This window comes from Stomoxys calcitrans, chromosome 1 (genome assembly GCF_963082655.1).
Source record: "Stomoxys calcitrans chromosome 1, idStoCalc2.1, whole genome shotgun sequence".
Lineage (NCBI taxonomy): Eukaryota > Metazoa > Arthropoda > Insecta > Diptera > Muscidae > Stomoxys > Stomoxys calcitrans.
In genome coordinates, this window is record NC_081552.1 from 28742028 (window position 1) to 28766844 (window position 24817).

The following is a 24817-nucleotide window of genomic DNA, read 5'->3' on the forward strand; positions in this document are numbered from 1 at the left end:
TAATGGATAATTTAGTCACCTATTATATGTTGGCTTCTTGCACATCTAGAAAGTACCAAAATGTACGAATTTTGAATAGATCATTTAGCCACCCATCATATATTCCTTAGTTGTACCTACATACCAAATACATACCTCTAGAGGCTCAAGAAGTAAAGATCCCAGATCGGTTTCTATGACAGCTATATCAGGTTATGGACCGATTTGAACCATACTAACCACAGTTATTGGAAATCATAGCAAAATATGTCATGCAAAATTTCAGCCAAATCGATAGTAATAGCGATATTAAGAGGCTCAAGTCAAGACCCCAAATCGGTTTTATACCCACCACCATAGGATGGAGGTTAACTAATCTAGTCACTCCGTTTGTAACCCCTCGAAATATTGATTTAAGACCCGTCCGTTTGTAGAAATCAAGATAGCGGTCGGACGAGCAAAGCTAGCCACTTGAAATTTCGCTTATCGGCTCAGATTTGAATATAGCTCCCATTTAAACCGATCTCCCGAATTAACTTCTTGAGCCTATGGAAACCACAAAATCCGTTTTGGCTAAAATTTTACAAATGGTGACCTGCTATGACTTCCAATAGCCAAGTACGGTTGAAAACCGTCTATAACCTGATATAGCTCCCAAATAAACCGATTTGACTTCTTGAGCCCATGGAAACCGCATGGAAACAGCTGAAAATGTTTACTGTTCTTTTTCTTGTTTATACCCTCCACCATAGGATAGGGGGTATACTAATTTCGTCATTCTGTTTGTAACTACTCGAAATATTCGTCTGAGACCCCATAAAGTATGTATATTCTTGTCCGTCCGTCCGTCTGTCTGTCGAAAGCACGCTAACTTCCGGCTAGCCGCTTGAAATTTTGTACAAATACTTCTTATGAGTGTAGGTCAGTTGGAAATGTAAATGGGCCATATCGGTCCATGTTTTGATATAGCTGCCATATAAACCGATCTTGGGTCTTGACTTCTTGAACCTCTAGAGTGCGCAATTCTTATCCGATTGGAATGAAATTTTGCACGTCGTATTTTGTTATGATATCCAACAATTGTGCCAAGTATGGTTTAAATCGGTTCATAACCTGATATAGCTGTCATATAAACCGATCTTGGGTCTTGACTTCTTGAGCCTCTAGAGTGCGCACTTCTTATCCGATTGGAATGAAATTTTGCATGACGTGTTTTGCTATGATATCCAACAACTGTGCCAAGTATGGTTCAAATCGGTTCATAATCTGATATAGCTGTCATATAAACCGATCTTGGGTCTTGACCTCTTGAGCTTCTAGATTGCGCAATTCTTATCCGATTGGAATGAAATTTCCCACAACGTGTTTTGTTATGATATCCAACAAATGTGCTAAGTATGGTTCAAATCGGTTCATAAACTGATATAGCTGCCATATAAACCGATCTTGGGTCTTGACTTCTTGAGGCTCTAGAGTGCGCAATTCTTATCCGATTGGAATGAAATTTCGCACAACGTGTTTTGTTATCGGTTCATGTTTTGATATAGATGTCATATAAACCGATCTGGGGATTTGACTTCTTGAGCTTCTAGAGGGCGCAATTCCTATCCAATTTGGCTGAAATTTTGCAGGACGTATTTTATTTTTACTTTCAACAACTGTGTCAAATAAGATTCAAATCGGTTCATAACCTGATATAGCTGTCATATAAACCGATCTGGGATCTTGACTTCTTAAGTCTCTAGAGGTCGCAATTATCTGTCCGTCCGTCCGTCTGTCTGTTGAAAGCACGCTAACTTCCGGCTAGCCGCTTGAAATTTTGTACAAATACTTCTTATATTAGTGTAGGTCGGTTGGGATTGTAAATGGGCCATATCGGTCCATGTTTTGATATAGCTGCCATATAAACCGATCTTGGGACTTGACTTCTTGAGCCTCTAGAGTGCGCAATTCTTATCCAATTTGAATGAAATATTGCACAACCTGTTTTTTTATGATATCCAACAACTGTGCCACGTATAGTTTAAATCGGTTCATAATCTGATATAGCTGACATATAAACCGATCTTGGGTCTTGACTTCTTGAGCCTCTAGAGTGCGCAATTCTTATCCGATTGGAATGAAATTTCCCACAACGTGTTTTGTTATGATATCCAACAACTGTGCCAAGTATGGTTCAAATCGGTTCATAAACTGATATAGCTGCCATATAAACCGATCTTGGGTCTTGACTTCTTCAGGCTCTAGAGTGCGCAATTCTTATCCGATTGAAATGAAATTTCGCACAACGTGTTTTGTTATAATATGCAACAACTGTGCCAAGTATGGCTCAAATCGGTTCATAACCTGATATAGCTGTCATATAAACCGATCTTGGGTCTTGACTTCTTGAGCCTCTAGAGTGCGCAATTCTTATCCGATGGGAATGAAATTTCGCACAACGTGTTTTGTTATGATATCCAGCAACTGTGCCAAGTATGGTTCAAATCGGTTAATAACCTGATATAGCTGTCATATAAACATATCTGGGGACTTGACTTCTTGAGCCTCTAGAGGTCGCAATTATTATCCGATTTGCCTGAAATTTTGTACGACGGATTCTCTCTTGACCATCAACATACGTGTTTATTATGGTCTGAATCGGTCTATAGCCCGATACAGCTCCCAAATACATCGATATCTCTATTTTACTTCTTGAGCCCCCAAAGGGCGCAATTCTTATTCGAATTGGCTGACATTTTACACAGGTCTCCAACATATAATTTAATTGTGGTCCAAACCGGACCATATCTTGATATCGCTCTAATAGCAGAGAAAATCTCTTCTTATATCCTTTTTTGCCTAAGAAGAGATGCCGGGAAAAGAACTCGACAAATGCGATCTATAGTGGAGGGTATATAAGACTCGGACCGACCGAACTTAGCACGCTTTTACTTGTTTGCTTTACCATTTCCAGCAGACTATCTGTTGTTACCCCAAATATTTTGTTGATATTACACACAAATTTCTCCGAGTGTAACTTATTTGCAATATTGTACAGTTCAGAAGTTTAGATTACAAATATAAGTACATTTTTGTTTTGTTTATTGTAAAAAAGGGCACAGCGTAGCGTGCCAGGGTGGGCTAGTTAGTGGTTAATTCTTAATTTTAAAAACGTTCATGTCTTCCTTTTCACAGGAAAATCACTGTCTGCGTATAAAAATTTTGGGCGATTGTTACTATTGCGTCTCTGGCTTGCCCATCTCCAGACCACAACATGCTTCGAATTGTGTCAACATGGGACTTCAAATGATTGATGCCATCAGGTAAGTGAACACTGTAAACATTAAGTGGTTGGAAATCTGAATCGATGAAATTCCTACACAGGAATTTCCACATGGAATTGTAAACATTAGCTTTAGAAGTGTTTGCTTAGGGGCGTGTGAATTTGTACGAACACTAGAACGTGCAGAAGGATGTCCATGGCAATGGTGTACTTTGTAAATGTAAACAAATTGTTATTGCATCCCGACAGATATACAAACAAACACAAACACACATACACACACACACTTAAATGTGCATATGTTGATTTCTGTCTCCGTATCTCTTTGTGTTAAAGCAAAGGTGTGTCTGCTTTGAATGTTGACAAACAAGGATATATGTGCATATGTATATAAAAGTTACACATATTACTTAACGTTGTGACACTAAACAACTTGTCACCCATCCTCGTCAATGGCACAGGACTTTGATTAAAAGCATAACAGCATTGAACTACAACAAGAACAACTACCAGACACACAACCGGATGACATGACAAACATTTGTTTTAATATTTACAGGTGTTAGTGTCAACAGAAAAGGCAAAAATCCTCAACAAACTCTTGCAACCACACACACACACACACGCACACGTCCTTATGGAATCAAGTCCTAAACAATGATATTTCTCTTGTTTTTACACTTTGGGCTTAAGGGTATCCTTTATTGGGGATTTCCAGTTGACTTATCGTTTATTTAAATTTAAAAGATTCTTTCTAAGCACTTTGAAGCCCACATAAATATTTAATATTGGAATTTACATTTCAAAGCAGTCGTTAATTTTGTGACAGCATAATCTATATATCGAATATAGATTTGAAATCATTACTGTTTTTAAATGAGAAACGAAAGGCTAGCCACAATCCGCAAATGGGCCAAATTCGTCAACACCAGTCTTATTTGTACACATGCCGCGACAGCATGGGCACAAAATCGTCCTGGGAGATATAAATGAGAAAACAAGTAAAAAGGCGTTAAGTTCGGCCGGGCCGAACTTTGGATACCCACCACCTCGGGTATATATGTAAAACACCTTTCATCAAAATTCGGTAAAAATTTTATAACTTATGCCCCATATCAGTTATATCAAAATATGTTCCGATTTGGACCAAATACTATAACTATATCTAAAAATAAACCGATCTGAACCATATACGACACGGATGTCGAAAAGCCTAACATAAGTCACTGTGTCAAATTTCAGTGAAATCGGATTATAAATGCGCCTTTTATGGGGCCAAGACTTTAAATCGAGATATCGGTCTACATGGTAGCTATATCCAAATCTGGACCGATTTGGGCCAAGTTGCATAAAAATGTCGAATAGCCTAACACAAAGCACTTTCCCAAATTTCGGCGAAATCGGACAATAAATGCCTCTTTTATCGGCCCAAAACCTTAAATCGAGAGATCGGTCTATATGGCAGCTATATTCAAATCTGGACCGATCTGGGCAAAATTGAAGAAGGATATCGAAGAGCCTATCTAAACTCACTGTCTCAAATTTCAGCGACATCGGACAATAAATGCGTCTTTTATGGCCCCAAAACCTAAAACCTAGATATCGGTCTATATGCTGCTATATCCAAATCTGGACCGATTTGTGCGATATTGCAGAAGTATGTCTAGGGGCTTAACTTAACTCACAGTCCCGAATTTCGGCGACATCGGACAACAAATGAGCATTTTAAGGCCCAAAAACCTTAAATCAAGAAATCGGTCTATATTGCAGCTATATCCAAATCTGAACCGATCTGAGCCAAATTAAAGAAAGATGTCGAAGGGCCTAACACAACTCCTTGTCCCAAATTTCAGCGAAATCTGATAATAAATGTGGCTTTAATGGTCCTAAGACCCTAAATCGGAGGATCGGTCTATATGGCAGCTATATCCAAATCTGGACCGATCTGAGCCAAATTGATGAAGGATGTCGAAGGGGCTATATCAAGATATAGTCCGATATAGCCCATCTCCGAACTTAACCTGCTTATGGACAAAAAAAGAATCTGTTCCAAATTTCAGCTCAATATCTCTATTTTTAAAGACTGTAGCGTGATTTCAACAGACAGACGGACGACATGTCTAGATCGTCTTAGATTTGTACGCTGGTCAAGAATATATATACTTTATAGGGTCGGAAATAGATATTTCGATGTGTTGCAAACGAAATGACAAAATGAATATACCCCCATCATTCGGTGGTGGGTATAATAATGGGTTGAGGCTAATAGACTTCGCAGCCACAAAAAAAAACACGCTCGTTTCGAGATTTGTTTCACTGTCAAACATCTTCAGTTTGGTCTATATTTCAACCAAACGCTTGCAAATTATTGAATTTTATTATCAAAATATGTGCTTCTTCCATTTCATGAATGAAGCTCTTTTTTGACTCAATGGGTACGTAGTTTAAGTAAGGTTGAAAGGAGGGTTCAGATATTAATCCACCCCATGGCACCATGGACATACACCTAAGTAATCGGCTTGTTGTGCGCTCTAAAAACTATAAAGTTAACTCTAAAAATAAAATTTTAAGCTAGGAATTCCGTGCTACGTACAAATCCTTAATTGTTTTCTATACCGGTCTCCTAAGTTGGTTCATGTCTGGTATTGTATCTCCACCTAAGAGCCGGTATCTGTTAGACGCGAAAGCCGGGCAATGAGAAAGGAAATGCTTCAACGTCTCATCATCTTCCACGCATGCCCTACACATGCTATCACTTGCCGCACCGATTTTACATTAGTGAACTCGTAGCTATACTGAACTTCTTCTTACTTCCTTTCAGTAATAGCCTCGTCTTCTCACGATCTGGATCCCCCCCATAGGATTTTCGCCGTCCTACCGAAAGTTTCGCTGTTCCACAATGTCGCATGCGCATTCGTCGCCCACTCCCTTAACTCGGACTGCGTCGTCCCGAAAGGCTTCGGGTTAACCAAGTTTACTGGTCTTCACCGCCAAATCGTCTGCCCTTTCATTTCCCCTTACTCCGTTATGGCCCGGTAACCAAACGATGCGGATTTTGCCATCTTCAGAGAAGGCGTTAATCTCCTTCTTACACTGCAAGACTTACCATTCTGGTTGTTGGCAATTTTACTGTCGGTAAGGATGTTCACACTCGACGTCCTCGCGTTAGCTCCACACCACTTCACGCATTCCATGATCGCCCGGATCTCCGTCTGCAGGACCGTATTACGGTCAGGTAGTCAAAAATAGATCTCAGTCCCTGTGTTCTCAATGTATACCCCCAGGCCCACTCTGTCCTCTAGCTTTGATCCATCCGTGTAACATGATCTTCCAGATGGTATTTTAATTTTAATTGTGAATTTTAAGTTGTTTTTATACCCACCACCGAAGGATGGGGGTATATTCATTTTGTCATTCCGTTTGCAACACATCGAAATATGCATTTCCGACCCTATAAAGTATATATATTCTTGATCAGCGTAAAAATCTAAGACGATCTAGACATGTCCGTCCGTCTGTCCGTCTGTCTGTTGAAATCACGCTACAGTCTTCAAAAATAGAGATATTGAGCTGAAATTTTGCACAGAGTATTTTTTTGTCCATAAGCAGGATAAGTTCGAAGATAAGCTATATCGGACTATATCTTGATATAGCCCCCATATAGACCGATCCGCCGATTTAGGGTCTTTGGCCCATAAAAGCCACATTTATTATCCGATTTTGCTGAGATTTGGGACAGTGACTTATGTTAGGCCCTTCGACACCCTTCGTCAATTTGCCCCAGATCGGTTCAGATTTGGATATAGCTGCTATATAGACCGATCCTCAGATTTAGGATCTTAGGCCCCTTAAAGCCACATTTATTATCCGATTTTGCTGAAATTCGGGACAGTGAGTTGTGTTAGGCCCTTCGGCACCCTCCGTCAATTTCGCCTAGATCGGTCTAGATTTGGATATAGCTGCCATATAGACCGATCCTCCGATTTAGGGTCTTAGGCCCATAAAAGCCACATTTATTATCCGATTTTGCTGAAATTTAAGACAGTGAGTTGTGTTAGGCCCCTCGACATCCTTCGTCAATTTGGTCTAGATCGGTCCAAATTTGGATATAGCTGCCATATAGACCGATCCTCCGATTTAGGATCGTAAGCCCATAAAATCCACATTTATCATCCGCTGTTGTTGAAATTTGGGACAGTGAGTTATGTTACGCACGAACGGACAGGCACACGAATGGACATGGCTAGATCGACTTAACATGTCATGACGATCAAGAATATATATATATCAAGAATATATATACCAAGAATATATATACTGTACTTTATGGGGTCTTAGACGCATATTTGGAGGTGTAACAAACAAAATGACGAAATTAGTAAAACCCCATCCTATGGGGGCTACATAAATCTGGACCGATTTTGGTGAAATGTTTGAATGGATGACCTGATTTTGATGAAATTCTGCACACGTATTAAGATTTAGGGTCTTAGGCCCATAAAAGCCACATTTATTATCCGATTTTGCTGAAATTTAAGACAGTGAGTTGTGTTAGGCCCCTCGACATCCTTCGTCAATTTGGTCTAGATCGGTCCAAATTTGGATATAGCTGCCATATAGACCGATCCTCCGATTTAGGATCGTAAGCCCATAAAATCCACATTTATCATCCGCTGTTGTTGAAATTTGGGACAGTGAGTTATGTTACGCACGAACGGACAGGCACACGAATGGACATGGCTAGATCGACTTAACATGTCATGACGATCAAGAATATATATATATCAAGAATATATATACCAAGAATATATATACTGTACTTTATGGGGTCTTAGACGCATATTTGGAGGTGTAACAAACAAAATGACGAAATTAGTAAAACCCCATCCTATGGGGGCTACATAAATCTGGACCGATTTTGGTGAAATGTTTGAATGGATGACCTGATTTTGATGAAATTCTGCACACGTATTAAGACGCCGAACAAAACTCCTGATGCTAAATTTTGTAAAGACCGAACCAAAATAATGGATATTAAAGACTTAAAAGGCCACATGGGATGAAAATCTGAACCGATTTTTATAACATTTTGCACACATATTGGGACGCAAAAAAAAAACAATTCATACCAAATTTTGTAAAGATCGGACTAAAATTGTGGCTTCTGTTTTTTTCAAAATCAATATCGTTCGTCCTTGGACCAAAAAATGGACTTGTACAAAATTTTATGACAGTCGGACAAGACTTGTGACCTAAATCTTGATTACAAGAGAAAATGGACAGACGGACATAGCAAAATCGAATCAGGATGTGACTCTAAGCCGATCGATATAGTTATCGATGGGTCCAGCTCTTCTCCTTCTAAGCGTTGTAAACAATTGCACAAATTTATAATACCCTATACCACTGTGGTGGTGTAGAATATAAAAATGCCAGTGCCAAATTTGAAGACGATGGATCAAAATTGAGATGTATACTTTGTACAAACATTAACATGGCAGACAGTCAGACGGACAGACTGTCAGACAGAAAGGCAGGCGGAGAGACAGGCGGACTAACAGACGTGCAGACAGACAGATAGAAAGATAGATAAACAGACAGACAGTGATTCTGAGTCGTTTGTTATTTTTCAATCGGTCTATCTCTCTTCCTTTTGGGTGTTACAAAGAAATGTACTAATCTATAATACCCTGTACCACAGCAGTGGTGAAGACTACAATTACGAAAACTTCTTAAAAGCGACCACCATTTAACGATGACCCTCAAAGATAATGTACAATCGATGTCTATTTCCTTTGGCTACATTCCTCATGGTCAAACGTCATTATTTAATGTCAAACTTTATTAACAATAAACTTTAAACCGGAGGGCTAAATGAAAGCCAATAAGTACGTGCTTTTACAAAATTGGAAACCCTGAGACATAAAATAAGGCTAAGAAAGTATGGCAAAGTGTGGTGAATGAAAGAAATGATTAATATTGGGTTGCCCAAAAAGTCATTGCGGATTTTTTAAAAGAAAGTAAATGCATTTTTAATAAATCTTAGAATGAATTTTAATCAAATATACTTTTTTACACTTTTTTTCTAAAGCAAGCTAAAAGTAACAGCTGATAACTGACAGAAGAAAGAATGCAATTACAGAGTCACAAGCTGTGAAAAAATTTGTCAACGCTGACTATATGAAAAATCCGCAATTACTTTTTGGGCAACCCAATAGAATACTATAGTCGTAATATCTGTAAGAAAACCTTCAATGATAAAAAAAAATGTTTGTACCCATCACAATAGGGGGTATACAAATCTGTTCATTCCGTTTGTAACACCTCCAAAATATTCGTCTAAGACCCATAAAGTATATATATTCTAGATCGCCTCGACTAAGTCTTAGTCGACCTAGCCATGTCCGTCGGTCTGATGAAATCACGATAGCAGTCGAACGCGTAAAGCTAGCCGCTTCAAATTTTGCACGAATACTTAATATTGATGTAGGTCCACATTTAGAAAAACCTTCCATATAAACCGATCTTCCGATATCAATTCTTGATACCCTGGAAGCCCCAATTTGGCTGAAATTTAGCACGTAGTGCTCTGTTGTGACTTACAACAACTGTGGCAAATGTATGGTTATATACCGATATAACCTGATATAGAGCCCATATAAACCGATCTCCCGATTTGATTTCTTGAGCCTCAATTTTTTTCGATTTGGGTGAAATTTTGCACACAATGTTCTGTTATGACTTCCAACAACTGTGCTAAGTATGGTCTAGAACATGATATAGCTCCCATATAAACCGATCTCTCGACATGACATCTTGAGCCCCTGGAAGCCCCGAGTTTTGTCCGATTTGGCTGAAATTTTGCACGCGGTGTTATGCTACAACTTTCAACAACTGTGCTAAGTACAGTTCAAATAGGTTTATAACCTGATATAGATCCCATATAAACCGATCTCCCAATATGAATTCTTAAGCCCCTGGAAGCCCCAATTTTCGTTATGCTACAACGTCCAACAACTGTGCAAAATACTGTCCAAATCAGTCTATAACCTGATATAGATCCCATACGAACCGGTCGCTCGATTATCCTTGTTCGGTTTGTAGAAGCTTTAATTTTTGGTATGGTATGGGGGTATACTAATCTAGCCATTCCGTTTGTAACACCTCGAAATCTGTGACCCTATAAAGTAGACATATACTGGATCGTCTCGGCGTTCTGATTCGATCTAGTCCGTCCGTCCGTCGAAATCACGATGGCGATCGAATGCGTAAAGCTATCCGCTTCAAAATTTTGCACAGATACTTATTGATGTAGGTCGTTGGGGATTGCAAATGGGCTACATCGGTTCAGATTTGGATATAGTTCCCATATAAACCAATACCCGGATTTGAATTCTTCAGCCATTAGAAGTATCAACTTTCATCAGATTTGGCTGAAATTTGGAACAAAGACTTGAGTATTGACTTTCAACATCCATGCCAAGTATGGTCCGAATCGGTCGATAATGAGATATAGGTCCCATATAAACCGATCCCCGGATTTGACCGCAGAACAGAAAAATGAATGAATGTCTGAGTTAGAGGAGAGCCATATACCTGACTCCCTAAGTCTGAAAATCATCTTATCACACCCAAAATATAGGTTCAAATGCATAAGATAGAGAATGGCACTCAGCGGCTCTCTCGGCCCACTTCGCATTGCCCCAGAGACGCGGTATCCTGCATCTTCTCGATCATCCTGCAAAGGCCTCAATTTTCCAGAGGTTTGTACCACACCAGACAAACATAGGTGAGAATTGGCCGAACGACGGCCGTAAACATCCAATGCACCGTCTCCGGCCTTGAGCCCCAACTTCTTCCCATCAAGTTGAGATAGGACTAGAGCGGGTCCAGTACCCTTTTGACCCTTCTTCGGTGTTTTTTCCCCAACTTAGTTTCTGGTCCAGAATCACGCCTAAGTGCTTGGCCTCCAAAGAGAAGGGTAGCTCCACCCCTTCCAGGAAAGATGTCCTAAAAGCACCCAGCTTCCTTCTCCTGGTGAAAAGAATCAGCATCCTCAAAAATCGTCCTTGCAGAGTTCCTCTAGTCACAAACTTCCTTATCAAGCCCTCCGCCAGTGATGCCTTTCAGCATCGTATCTACCCAATTCACCAAAAGAGGGGAAACCTTCAAGTCCACCAGAGCACCTTGTAAGGACTTCAACTTCACGTTGGAGTCCAGGAAGGCCGGCAAAGTGAAGTCGCCCAAACATTATCAACCAAGCGACCCTTAGTATACGCATGCTGTTAGCCACATACCAGTAAAGGGTCGAGACGGTCCCTATTACATATGTCAATGAGTCTCTCCCAAGACTTCAAAATGAAGGATGAGAGACTTAATGGCCTATAGTCCTTGGACAGAGAAGGGCTCGGATTTCCCGCTTTCGGGATAAAAAAAAACCTAACCTCCCGCCAACCGTAGCGCAGAGGTTAGTGTGCCCGCCTAAGACGTTGAACGCCTGGGTTCGAAACCTACGAAGAACATCTGAAAAAATTTTCTGCGGTTTTTATCCCCTTCTAATGCCATATAGAACGAGCCACCGATTTAGGGTCTTAGGCCCATAAAGGCCACATTTATTATCCGATTTTGCTGATTTCGAACGGTGAGTTGTGTTAGGCCAGTCAATATCCTTCTTCAATTTGGCCCCGATGGGTCCAAATTTCGATATACCTGCCATATAGACCGATCTTTCGATTTAAGGTTTTGGGGCCATAAAAGGCACATTTATTATCCGATGTCGCCGAACTTTGGGACAGGGAATTGTGTTAAGCCCTTCGACATTCTTCTTCAATTTGGCTCAGATTGATCCAGATTTGGGTATAGCTGCCATATGTAGCAATCTCTCGATTTAAGGTTTTGGGCCATAAAGGGCGCATTTACTGTCCGATTTCGCCGAAATTTGGGACAGTGAATTGTGTTCGGCCCCTCGACATCTTTTAACAATTTGGCCCAGATCAGTCCAGATTTCGATATAGCTGCCATATAGACCGATCAGTCAGTCAAAAACCTGTGTCAAAAGTGAAAGTCTGTCAAGAAAGTGTGCGTGCATCAAGGTAAAATCAAGTTGTACCCAGAAAGCTGTGAGAAATAATTCAATTGTTCTTTAAATTCCTGTGGATTTTATATTGTTTTGGCCGTGCTTTTTATTTTTGGCAGTGGTGAAATCATATCCGCTGTTTGTGCAAAATTGTCATTGCTACTTTGAGATTACTGATCCTCAAGTTTAAAATTCGAATTTAAGAAATACCGAAATGATTACTGATACCAACAACATTGGAACTAAATCAGTTCTGTCATCAGTTGTTACACCTTCTGGTTCAAAGACATTTTCTGATTTAAATGCATCTTCTGGTTCAAATATGTTCTATTCTCCTGAAAACCTCGATAGCGAGACAGCTGCATCGCTAAATTCTCCAAGACTATTAACAGTTTTTGCTGCTCGTTTTGCTTCCGATACATCTGAAGACAATATGAGATATTATAAAGGGTGATTTTTAAGCTATTATCTTTTTAGTTTATTTAGTTTAAACAGCTCATGCATGTTTCGTGTTTTGTTTTACTATCAAACATCTTCAATTTGGTCTATAATTTAACCATGAATCGTCTTACAAACGAACAACGCTTGCAAGTTATTGAATTTTATTATCATAATGCGAGCTTTGTTGAGAAAGTTCATCGCGAGCTTCTTCTATTTTATGGACGAAGCTCATTTTTGGCTCAATGGCTAAGTAAATAAGCAGAATTTTCGATTTTGGAGCCACCAATGCATCCAGAAAAAATCACAGTTGTTGCGGTTTATGGGCTGGTGGCATCATTGGACCGTACTTCTTTAAAGATGTTGCGAATCGTAACGTAACTGTGAATGGTTAGCGCTATCGTGACGATTCCTTTGCCCAAAATGCAAGAGCTTGACTTGCATGGCATGTGGTATCAACAAGACGGTGGCACATGCCACACAGCACGCGTAACTATGGACTTATTGAAAGGCGAGTTCGGCGATTGGCTGCCTAGATCGTGCGATTTAACGCTTAAGGACTAATTTTTGTGTGGCTATGTTAAAGCTATGTAAAAGCCCGCTTCAATTGATGCATAGGAAGACAACATTGAAACATTTATTCGTGATATACCGGCTGAAATGTTGGAAAGAGTATGCCGAAATCGGGCTAAGCGGATGGACGATTTGAGGCGCAGTTACGACCGTCCTATGGATTCAAATAAATATTATTTTTTTTAACTTTTCTATAGCTCTTAAAAAAACAGCCTTTACTATAGTCTCTAACATCCCAGCCAAGTATGGGCCGAATCGATTAATTACCTGATACCGCTCCAATAGCATAGCATTCCATTATCCTTTGTTTGTCCATAATGAGATGCCGGGCAAAGAATTTGATATATGCGATCCATATGGAGGGTATATAAGTTCGTGCCAAGTTCGGCAGGGCCTTCTCTTGGAAACTCATACAACCACTATGGGTTCTGCTAAAAACTTATACAAACTAAATTTAGTTAAAGGGTATAGTATCATTCTACATGTCAAACTTCTGTCAATCCAGCAAAAATTCAAATTCTAGGAACCGAACAAGGATAATCGAGAGACCGGTTTATATGGGTGCTATATCAGGTTATAGACTAATTTGTGCCGTACTTGGCACAGTTGTTGAAAGTCATAACAAACACTGCATGCAAAATTTTACCCAAATCGGTCAAAAATTGCGGATTGTAAGGACTCATGAAGTGAAATCAGCAGATCGGTATATATGGGAGCTACATCAGGTTGTGGACCGATTTGAACTCTACTTAGTACAGTTCTTGAAAATCATAGCAGAACACTACATGCAAAAATTTCAGCCAAATCGGACAAAAATTGCAGCTTGTAAGGGTTTCAGGAGTCGAATCGGGAGATCGGTTTATATGAGAGCTATATCACGTTATAGACTGATTTGAACCATAATTGACACAGTTATTGGAAGTTATAGAAGAACACTTTCTAAAAAATTTTAGCCAAATCGGACAAAAATTACGGCTTTTAGGGTCTCAAGAAGTCAAATCGGGAGATCGGTTTATATGGGAGCTATATCTAAATCAGAACCGATATGGCCCTTTTACAATTCCCTAGGACCTACATCAATATTAAGTATCTGTGCAAAATTTCAAGCGGCTAGCTTTACGCGTTTGATAGCTATCGAGATTTCGACAGACGGACGGACGGACATGGCTAGATCAACCCAGAGTGTCGAGACGTGTCTTAGATCAATATTTCGAGGTGTTACAGCTATCGAGATTTCGCTATTTATAGCTATCGAGATTTCGACAGACGGACGGACGGACATGGCTAGATCGACCCAGAGTGTCGAGACGTGTCTTAGATCAATATTTCGAGGTGTTACAAACGGAATGACTAGTATAGTATACCCCCATCCTATGGCGGAGGGTATTGTACAATTGCATTGCATGACCTTTTAGCCTTGCTTCACATTGTTATTATTTACTGCAGGATAATAATGTTCATTATACCCTCCACCATAGTATGGGGGGTATACTAATTTCGTATGGGGGGTATACTAATTTCGTCATTCTGTTTGTAACTACTCGAAATATTCGTCTGAGACCCCATAAAGTATATATATTCTTGATCGTCGCGACATTTTATGTCGATCTAGCCATGTCCGTCCGTCCGTCTGTCTGTCTGTCAAAAGCACGCTAACTTCCGAAGGAGTAAATCTAGCTGCTTGAAATTTTGTACAAATACTTCTTATTGGTGAAGTCGGTTGGTATTGTAAATGGCCCCTATCGGTTCATGTTTTAATATAGCTGCCATATAAACCGATCTTGGGTCTTGACTTCTTGAGCCTCTAGAGTGCGCAATTCTTATCCGATTGAGATCAAATTTTGCACGACGTATTTTGTTATGATATCCAACAACTGTGCCAAGTATGGTTCAAATCGGTTCATAACCTGATATAGCTGCCATATAAACCGATCTTGGGTCTTGACTTCTTGAGCCTCTAGAGTGCGCAATTCTTATCCGATTTGAATGAATTTTAGCACGAAGTATTTTGTAATGATATCCAACAACTGTGCCAAGTATGGTTCAAATCGGTCCATAACCTGATATAGCTGTCATATAAACCGATCTTGTGACATGACTTCTTGAGCTTCTAGAGGGCGCAATTCCTATCCGATTTGGCTAAAATTTTGCATGACGTGTTTTATTCTTACTTTTAACAACTGTGTTAAATATGGTTCAAATCGGTTCATAACCTTATATAGCTGCCATATAAACCGATCTGGGATCTTGACTTTTTGAGCCCCTAGAGGTCGCAATTATTATTCTCTCATGACTATCAACATACGTGTTTATTATGGTCTGAATCGGTCTATAGCCTGATACAGCTCCCATATAAATCGATCTCTCTATTTTACTTCTTGAGCCCACAAAGGGCGCAATTCTTATTCGAATTGGCTGACATTTTACACAGGTCTCCAACATATAATTTAATTGTGGTCCAAACCGGAATATATCTTAATATCGCTCTAATAGCAAAGCAAATCTTTTTTTATATCCTTTTTTGCCTAAGTAGAGATGCCGGGAAAAGAACTCGACAAATGCGATCCATGGTGAAGGGTATATAAGATTCGGCCCGGCCGAACTTAGCACGCTTTTACTTGTTTTTTATAAGCCTGCGACTTTTAGCGGTCGTTTGCAAAACACCAAATCACACTCAATGGATAGTTGACCATACTGGCCAGTCTAGCATAACGATTGACTTAATTAAATGAAAACTCGTGGACGACGAAGCAAAATCTGTAGCCTTGAAGCAGCCAATTTCTAATTTCAATATTTCTACCATCTTTATTACCTAGAGATAGTCCTTGTCGTGTTCATTAGCTTTGTAATATCACTTGATTTCTACTGATTCTCCTCTTCTTATCCCTCGTCTTCTTCTTTTGTAATTTCAGACATGTACGTGAGGCTACAGGCATAAATGTCGATATGCGAATTGGCATTCATACAGGGAATGTTTTGTGTGGCGTTTTGGGCTTACGAAAATGGCAATTCGATGTCTGGAGCGATGATGTTACACTGGCAAATCACATGGAGAGCGGCGGTGTTGCTGGGTAAGTGAAGTCAAGGAGCAGTTAACAGCGATGCCACTGTTCATATGCTAGAGATATTTTTCTTAAACGACAGCTTTGATTGCTCCATCCTTGCACATTTTCGTGAATTTTCGAAGGTGTATTTCAGGAAATTGGTTTTTTTATGGCAGAAAAAGAGAAGGAAATCAACAAAAAGTGGGGAATCAGGGATTGCATGAAAAAGAAGTAAAATTCTATTTATTTGTATGTGTTGTGGATCATATCTGAATAGCAAATTGCAGCTGATTTTCAGGTTTTTGGCGTCTGCTTATTGAAATATGATGTCAAGTGTGTGTGTGTGTGTGTATGATAACTTGGGGAAACGGATGTGTGCAGGAAAAAGCTATTACGCTTTAATCAACATAATGAACAAAAAGGAAGGAAGAGATTTTTTGAAGGAAGTCTTATGCATTTTTATACAAGCGAAATGTGTTGTTAAACAAAATATTTACCTCCAGGAAAATGCTGATGGGGGAGAAGGCTTAGTTTATATCAAAGCATGGGAATTATACTAGCAATGACATTCCATTTCAAACACCTCGAAAACTTAATATGTAAATGCAAATTTGCACATGAACATTCCATTAAGGAACAGGGCAGAACTTCTCACACATCAATGAATGTTGTCCGATTCAAGCGCAATGATAAGGCACCTCCTTTTTATAGCCGAGTAGTCTAAATGTTTCTCTTCTTCCGTCGCTAAGCTCTTAAAATTCAGTAGTAGCCAGCCTTGAAATAAAAAAGTCTCATTGCTGGTTGGCTTCCCTACATATGGCACACGATTCAGAGATGCCGCCTTCAAACCTTAAGTTGCTGGTTGAAGACACTTCAGCAGGGAAGAAGAGCCTCATTGTAGAAAGTGATGCTCATGCACATCATCACATATGGGGAAGCTTGGATGTCAACGAAAGGTGTGAGCTGCTTATCGAATATATTACAAGTTGCAATCTGGCGATTTTTAATAAAGGGGATAAACCGACCTCTATTACCAGCAGAAACAGGCAGGAGGTACTAGATATTACCTTTGTATCGGAAGATATAAGCACATGGATATGGAACTAGGAAGTGTTGGATAACCACAGCTTCTCTTATCATCGTAATATTAGTTTCAGCCTTGGAGAAAATACTGCAGAAGCGGTCCCTCGGCTGTACAGAAGAAAGACGGATTGGCATAAATTTCGGCACAAATGATGCACATCAACCCATTCTAGACCAGAGAAGGAGGTGGCAACTGCGCAGGATATAGACATAATGGTCAAGCGGATCACAAAGGCCCTGAATACCTCGCTTGTGCCAAGCCAAGGGTCAAACACCGACCGCCATGGTGGACCCCATAACTGGTTGGTCTAAGGGAGAACAGCAGAAAATTCTTCAACAAAGTGAAAGCCACAAGAGCACCACAAAATCACTCTATAAGGAAGAGCTAAGAAAATATAAGGCCAAGCTGAGAAAGGCTCAAAATAAATCCTGGGTGGAATTCTGTAGCTTCGTGGAGGATACCTCTCAGGTCTCTAAGGAAGGCTAAGGAAGATTCTGTCCTCGAGACAGAGAATGTATGGACAATATCTAGTGAGGAAACACTACTCGTTGATACACATTTCCCGGAAAATTCTCCAACGGACAACGTGGCACTAGAAAAGATTGTCACTGGTATGCATTCGTCGTAGGGTAATTGTGTCTGAGCCGAAAGTCCTTTGGGCGATAAGGGCCAGTTGATGTATCACCGGTGGAATTACAAGCTGTATCTGGTGAACTGGTTCCTTGGCTAAGAGAGATATACTCTGTTTGTATCAGCATGTCATTTATACCAGTGGGATGGAGGGACGCGAAGGCCATTTTCAAGCCGAAAGAAGGAAAATTTTACCACACGAAGGCGAAAGATTTTCGTCCTATTAGTCTGTCATCCTTTATGCTGAAGACTCTTTATGAAGGTAAAATTACTGAAATTTACTGAAACAGACCTTTACGACCTAGTTGGCCACATAGAGTATTCTCTCGCTGTCAAGGAATATACAATGGTAACATTTATTGACATTGAAGGCACTTTCAATAATGTAAAACCGACGTCAATCATGTTGGAGTTCGTAGGCATCAACTCTACCGTAAGAAAGTTTATTAATAACTTACTAACTAAAGGGTGCATTATGGCAGGCTTGGGATCTGTGGATCTAAAAAGATGGGTCAGCAGAGGAACACTTCACAGAGGTGTACTGTCTCCTCTACTTTGGAATATAGCCATTACAATATAAGGGTTGCCCAAAAAGTAATTGCGGATTTTTTAAAAGAAAGTAAATGCATTTTTAATAAAACTTAGAATGAACTTTAATCAAATATACTTTTTTTACACTTTTTTTCTAAAGCAAGCTAAAAGTAACAGCTGATAACCGACAGAAGAAAGAATGCAATTACAGAGTCACAAGCTGTGAAAAAATTTTTAAACGCCGACTATATGAAAAATCCGCAATTACTTTTTGGGCAACCCAATATTATTGTCCCTGGAAGAAAAACGTGTACAAGTGGTCGCGTTTCCCAGCACTCTAAGAGATATACTTCAGTAAGCTCTATGTGCAACAGCGAAGAGGTCTAGGTGTAAATGCGTGCAAAACAAACTGTTAGCATTCCAAAACATAGGAATGGAATGCTGTCACTGGCTGCTGTCCGTCATGACAGGTCACTGTCTAATCGGAAAACATGTTGAAGGTTGCCAGTATCGACTTTTGCAGAAGCTGTGAGGACATTGAAGAAGAAGAGACTATAGAACACTTTCTGAGTGTGTGTTCCGCACTGGCAGTTGCACTTTAGGTTCTCATTTCTTTGAGAACCTGTCTGATTTGGCAGATGTCAAGATTCACAAGTTAGTGGGCTTTTTATAGTGATCTGGATGGTTCGACGGTAGGAACTAGAAGGCATCTTCCTTCTTCTGAGTCTTCTGGGTCTGATGGCAAACTACCACTTAAACCTAACCTAACCTTGGGGAGAAGTTTTTACATGGCATAGTACCTCGCAAATATCGCCAGCATTAGAAAGGGATAACCAAAGGGATTTTTTCTGATGTCTTCGCCAGGATTCGAAAACAGGCGTTCAGCGTCATATGCGGACATACTAACCTCTGCGCTACGATGGCTTCCAGATCGGATTTTGTACGTCGAGATTGAAATGAGCAATCCCACCGAAACCATGCGGTTGGGGCGCTGGGCCAGTACCTCGCACCCGAAAAACTTAAAACATTACTCCGAGAAACAAAATAATAGTAAAAACGGGCTCCCCTAATGTCAACCACGCATACAAAACAAGTAAATACGTGCTAAGTGCTAAGTAAGGCGGGACCGCATCTTGGAAACCCACCACCATGGATTCTGCTAAAAATTTACACAAATTAAATTTTAACGAATTTAGTGAAGTCGAGAGATCGGCTTACATGGTAGCTATATCAAGTTAAAAATCTATTTGAACCGTACTTGAAGGATAACAATTGCGGCTTCAAGGAGCTCCAGATGTGAAATCAAAAGATCGGTTAATAAAGGGGCTACAACAGATTATAGACCGATTTTGACCATACCTGTCAAAGTTTTTGAAAGTCAGAACCGAACTGTACGTACAAAATTTTAGCCAAATCGGACAAAAATTGGGGCTTCTGGGAGCTCAAAGTGTCAAATCGGGAGATCGGTTTATATGGGGGCTATATCAGAGTATATAAACCGATTTTGTGCCATACTAGCCACAGTTATAGGAAATCGTATCGGAACACACGTAACGTAAGGGCTCAAGAAGTCATATCGGGTCTGAGCACCATGAAAACTTTATTTAATACCCGATTACAAACAGTGAGTTGTATTAAGACTCCCGACATCCGACCCCAAATCTGTTACAGATCGGACTATATTTTGATATAGATGCCATATAGACCGATCTTCCAATAAGAGTTCTCGGAACCTGAATAAATTTTGATCCAGACCAGCCCCTATTTAGAATTAACCATGGATATGGTAGTGTAGTTGTAATAAAACAAGTAAGAGCGCGCTAAGTTCGACCGGGCCGAATCTTATATACCCTACACCATGGATTGCATTTGTTGAGTACTTTGCGCTGCATCTCTTTTTAGGCAAACAAAAAATAATAGATAAGAATTGTAATGCCATTGGAGCTATATCAAGTTATAGTACGATTTGGACCATAAATGAATTGAATGTCCATAGTAAAAGTCATTGGGTAATATTTCAGTCCATTCGGCTTAGAATTGCGCCTTGTAGGGGCTCAAAAAACATAATCGGGCGATCGGTTTATATTGGAGCTGTATCTGTCCATAGATCGATTCAGACCATATTAAACACGTATGCAAAATACGTGTTTGGAAGAAGCCGTTTTACAAAACTTAAGCAAAATCGGATAAGAATTGCGCCCTCTAAAGAAGTCAAGATCCCAGATCGGTTGATCGATTTGGGATTGTAAATGGGCCATATCGGTCCATGTTTTCATATAGCTGCCATTTAAACTGATCTTGGATCTTGATATCTTGAACCTCTAGAGGGGGAAATTCTCATCCGATTTGGCTGTGGCAAGTATGGTTCAATTCGGCCTCTTACCTGATATAGGTGCCATATAAACCTATCTTGGATCGTGACTTCTTGAGCCACTAGAGGGCGCAATTTTCTTCCGATTTGGCTGAACTTTTACATATAGTGTTCTCTTAAGACTTGCAATAACTATGCTAAGTACTGAACTAATTGGTCTATAATCTGCTATAGCTTCCATAGTAACCGATCTCCCGATTTGACTTCTTGAGCCGTTACAAGTCGCAATTTTGGTCGGATTTGGCTGAACTTTTGCAAGTAGCGTTCTCTTAATACTTGCAATAACTATATTAAGTACGAAACTAATCAGTCTATAACCTGATATAGGTGTCATATAAACCGATCTCCCGATTGGCTAAAATTTTGCATGTAGTGTTCCGTTATGACTTCCACTAACTGTGCTAAGTACGGCCGAACAGGTCTTGCAAATGTCACACGACTGGGCTAGACCTAGGGGTCTCAATGTTTACCCAGAGAAGACTGAAATCTGCCTGTTCAGGAGGAAGACGAAGGTGGTCTACTTTGACGCACCACGATTCCTCAATAGAACGATTTCGATATTTGACAAGGTCCAATACTTAAGTTTGATCTTGGACAGGAAACTGAATTGGAAGTGTAACATTCAGGAGCGTACTGCGATGGAGAAAAATTGTAACGTAAGGATAATACAATAGGTTCAGATACTATGTTGTCTTGGCATAGGCGGAGCGATGAGGACCACGCTCACTAGGGCACTGGAGACTATTCTCGATATACGACCCATAGACATACTGATTAAGTATGAGGCAGCCACTGCGGTCATGGGAATGGGAGGATGGATTGAGGAGAGAAGCAGGCCATAAGCTGAAGGTGTAATCAAGGCTACGATAGGAAACCTGGAAGGAATGGAAGAGGTTTCAGATTAAATACCTGAGACGACATTTGAGGTCGAGTGCTAGGCACTTGGATTGAACTTGGATTGAACTCTAGTGTTGCCATCTAAAAGATTATGCAATACAGATGAATCAGAGCTAGAGAACAGAGCCGGCCCGAGGGTCAGCTGCTTGACCATAATACGGTCCTGAAGACGGAGATCCGGACGATCACGGAATGCGGGAGATGGTTTGGTGTTAGCGTGAGGATGTCGAATGTGAACATCTTTACGGACAGTAAATAGGCCAAAAGGGCAATAACAACCAAGACGGTAAGAACATAAACCTTCTTGGAATGTAAGAAGGAGATAAACGCCTTTTCTGAGGATGACACGACCCGCATCGTTTGGTTGCCGGGCCATAGTGGAATTACTGGGAATTTGAAAGCGGACGATTTGGCAGTGAAGACTAGAGAACTGCCGTCAAAAATCTTGGTTAACCCGCAGCCTTTCGGGTCGCCGCAGTCCGAGTTAGGGCGTGGGCGACGAATGGACATGTGACCCTGCGGAACAGCGAAACTGTCGGTAAGACGACGAAAATTCTATGGAGAGATCCAGATCGTGAGAAGACGAGGCTATTACTGAAAGAAAGTAAGAAGGCGGTCAGTATAGCTTTCGGTATCATAACGGAACACATAGGACTACAACTTCACTTATGCAGAATCGGTGCGGCAAGTGATGGCATGTAGGGAAGATGATGAAACTTTGGAGCATTTCCTATGTCATAGCCCGTTTCTAGCGCCAAACAGATACCGGCACTTAGCTGGGGACACAATACCAGACATGAACCTTCTTAGACGCGATTCGTCGCATAACTTGCCTTGCCGGGCTTGGATATAAATACCACTCTTTCCTCCAGCCAGGCCTGAAAATACAGGTCAGATGGGGCGCCATATAGTCCGCCTCCTTCTGTAGAAACGCCGGATATATTCCATCAGGTCCGGCTGACTTAAATGGTTTGAAGCTATTCAAGGCTTCCGTTGCCATAGATTATGTAATAATCTTCGACCTTCGATCAACCTCATTGGTCCAAAATTCCTGTGGAAGCAGCGTTTTTATCAAAAGACTCTACATAGTCACCTTTGCCTCTGCTCTCACTCACTTATCGTCTACTAACGTTTTAATTTGGACTTGGGTTTTTGAGAGAAACTTTTTTTTTTTTGTCAGCGTCATTAACGCTCTCGACCTGTTGGATCTTCCAAAAGGCACGTTTTGCCACTCTTATAATCTTATTGTATTGTTTAAACCGTGTGTAATGTACATCCCAAACTTCTGCTTTTTTACGACGTGCTTTGCTATAAAGTCTGCAGATCTCTTTCCCAATGTTGCGAATCCCCCGGTCTTCCAGGATTTTTTTTGGGCTGATTTGCTTTCTCGAAGAGGATAACCATTTTTGAAAGATCCCAATATTGCAGTTGTTAACATTGTCGTCAGTGTCTTCTATGCTTAATTATCTTGCCCAAATCTTCTTCTGATTAGTCTTTCGAATTTTGTCATAATCTAGCGATGGTCAGAGAAGGAGTGCTCCATGGAGACCCTCCAATCCTGAACCTCATCGATTAGATTCTCCGAATACATTGTCACATATTAAACCTCCTACCTAATTCTATTTACATAGGTAGCGGTGTTACCAATCAAGAAGTGTGTCAGGGCTTGACAGCGCTTATTAACAGTAGTACACGAAAGGTGGTTGTTGTTCGCATCTTACCCTATTAGTTCCTCTCTTTATTTTGCGTTCCTCACCAGCCGTAGCAGCACCGTCGTGGGTGGCAGCGTTAAAGAGTCGAACATAAAGGCAAATAAAGTGATGCCTGATATGTTCCACCGTCTCCCTGTCTCATCACTGTTGCATCCGACGTTGGCAACTCAGTGGAAGGTATATAATTAACAAGTAAAAGCGTGCAAAGTTCGGCCGGGCCGAATCTTATATACCCTCCACCATGGATCGCATTTGTCGAGTTCTTTTCCCGGCATCTCTTCTTAGGCAAAAAAAGGATATAAGAAAAGATTTGCTCTGCTATTAGAGCGATATCAAAATATGGTCCGGTTTGGACCACAATTAAATTATATATTGGAGACCTGTGTAAAATATCAGCTAATTCGAATAAGAATTGCGCCCTTTGGGGGCTCAAGAAGAAAAATAGAGAGATCGATTTATATGGGAGCTGTATCGGGCTATAGACCGATTCAGACCATAATAAACACGTATATTGATGGTCATAGGAGGATCCGTCGTACAAAATTTCAAATCGGATAATAATTGCGACCTCTAGAGACTTAAGAAGTCAATACCTTAGGTCCGTTTATATGACAGTTATATCAGGTTATGAACCGATTTGAACCATACTTGCCACAGTTGTTGGATATCATAATAAAATACTTCGTGCAACAATTCTTTCAAATCGGATAAGAATTGCGCCCTCTAGAGGCTCAAGAATTCAAGACCCAAGATCGGTTTATATGACAGCTATATCAGGTTATGGACCGATTTGAACCATACTTGGCACAGTTTTATGACAAATAGCGCAGCTCCTCGGCAGAGACCCAGTGTTAGCATTGAATAATTGGTTGTTTATATGGTTCAGTACAGAAACTTTGTTCCGGGTCGTCCATGGCTACTGAAGATTTTCTCTATTTTTATTTTTTTTTTATTTTTCTTTTAATTTTATTTCATTTTATTTTATTTTATTTTATTTTATTTTATTTTATTTCATTTCATTTTATTTTATTTTATTTTATTTTATTTTATTTTATTTTATTTTATTTTATTTTATTTTATTTTATTTTATTTTATTTTATTTTATTTTATTTTATTTTATTTTATTTTATTTTATTTTATTTTATTTTATTTTATTTTATTTTATTTTATTTTATTTTATTTTATTTTATTTTATTTTATTTTATTTTATTTTATTT

At 39.9% G+C, this 24817-nt stretch overlaps 1 protein-coding gene across 5 annotated transcripts in view; it reads left to right on the top strand.

The window, feature by feature from the left end:
* Positions 1-24817, top strand: part of LOC106091398 (adenylate cyclase type 2) — a 499738-nt gene that overhangs the window by 409321 nt on the left and 65600 nt on the right. For all 5 annotated transcript variants that reach the window (XM_059360972.1, XM_059360973.1, XM_059360971.1 and 2 more), the window contains 2 exons: positions 3157-3284; positions 16244-16402. In XM_059360972.1, coding sequence (XP_059216955.1) covers positions 3157-3284; positions 16244-16402 — 287 coding nt within the window. The remainder of the gene's footprint in view (positions 1-3156; positions 3285-16243; positions 16403-24817) is intronic.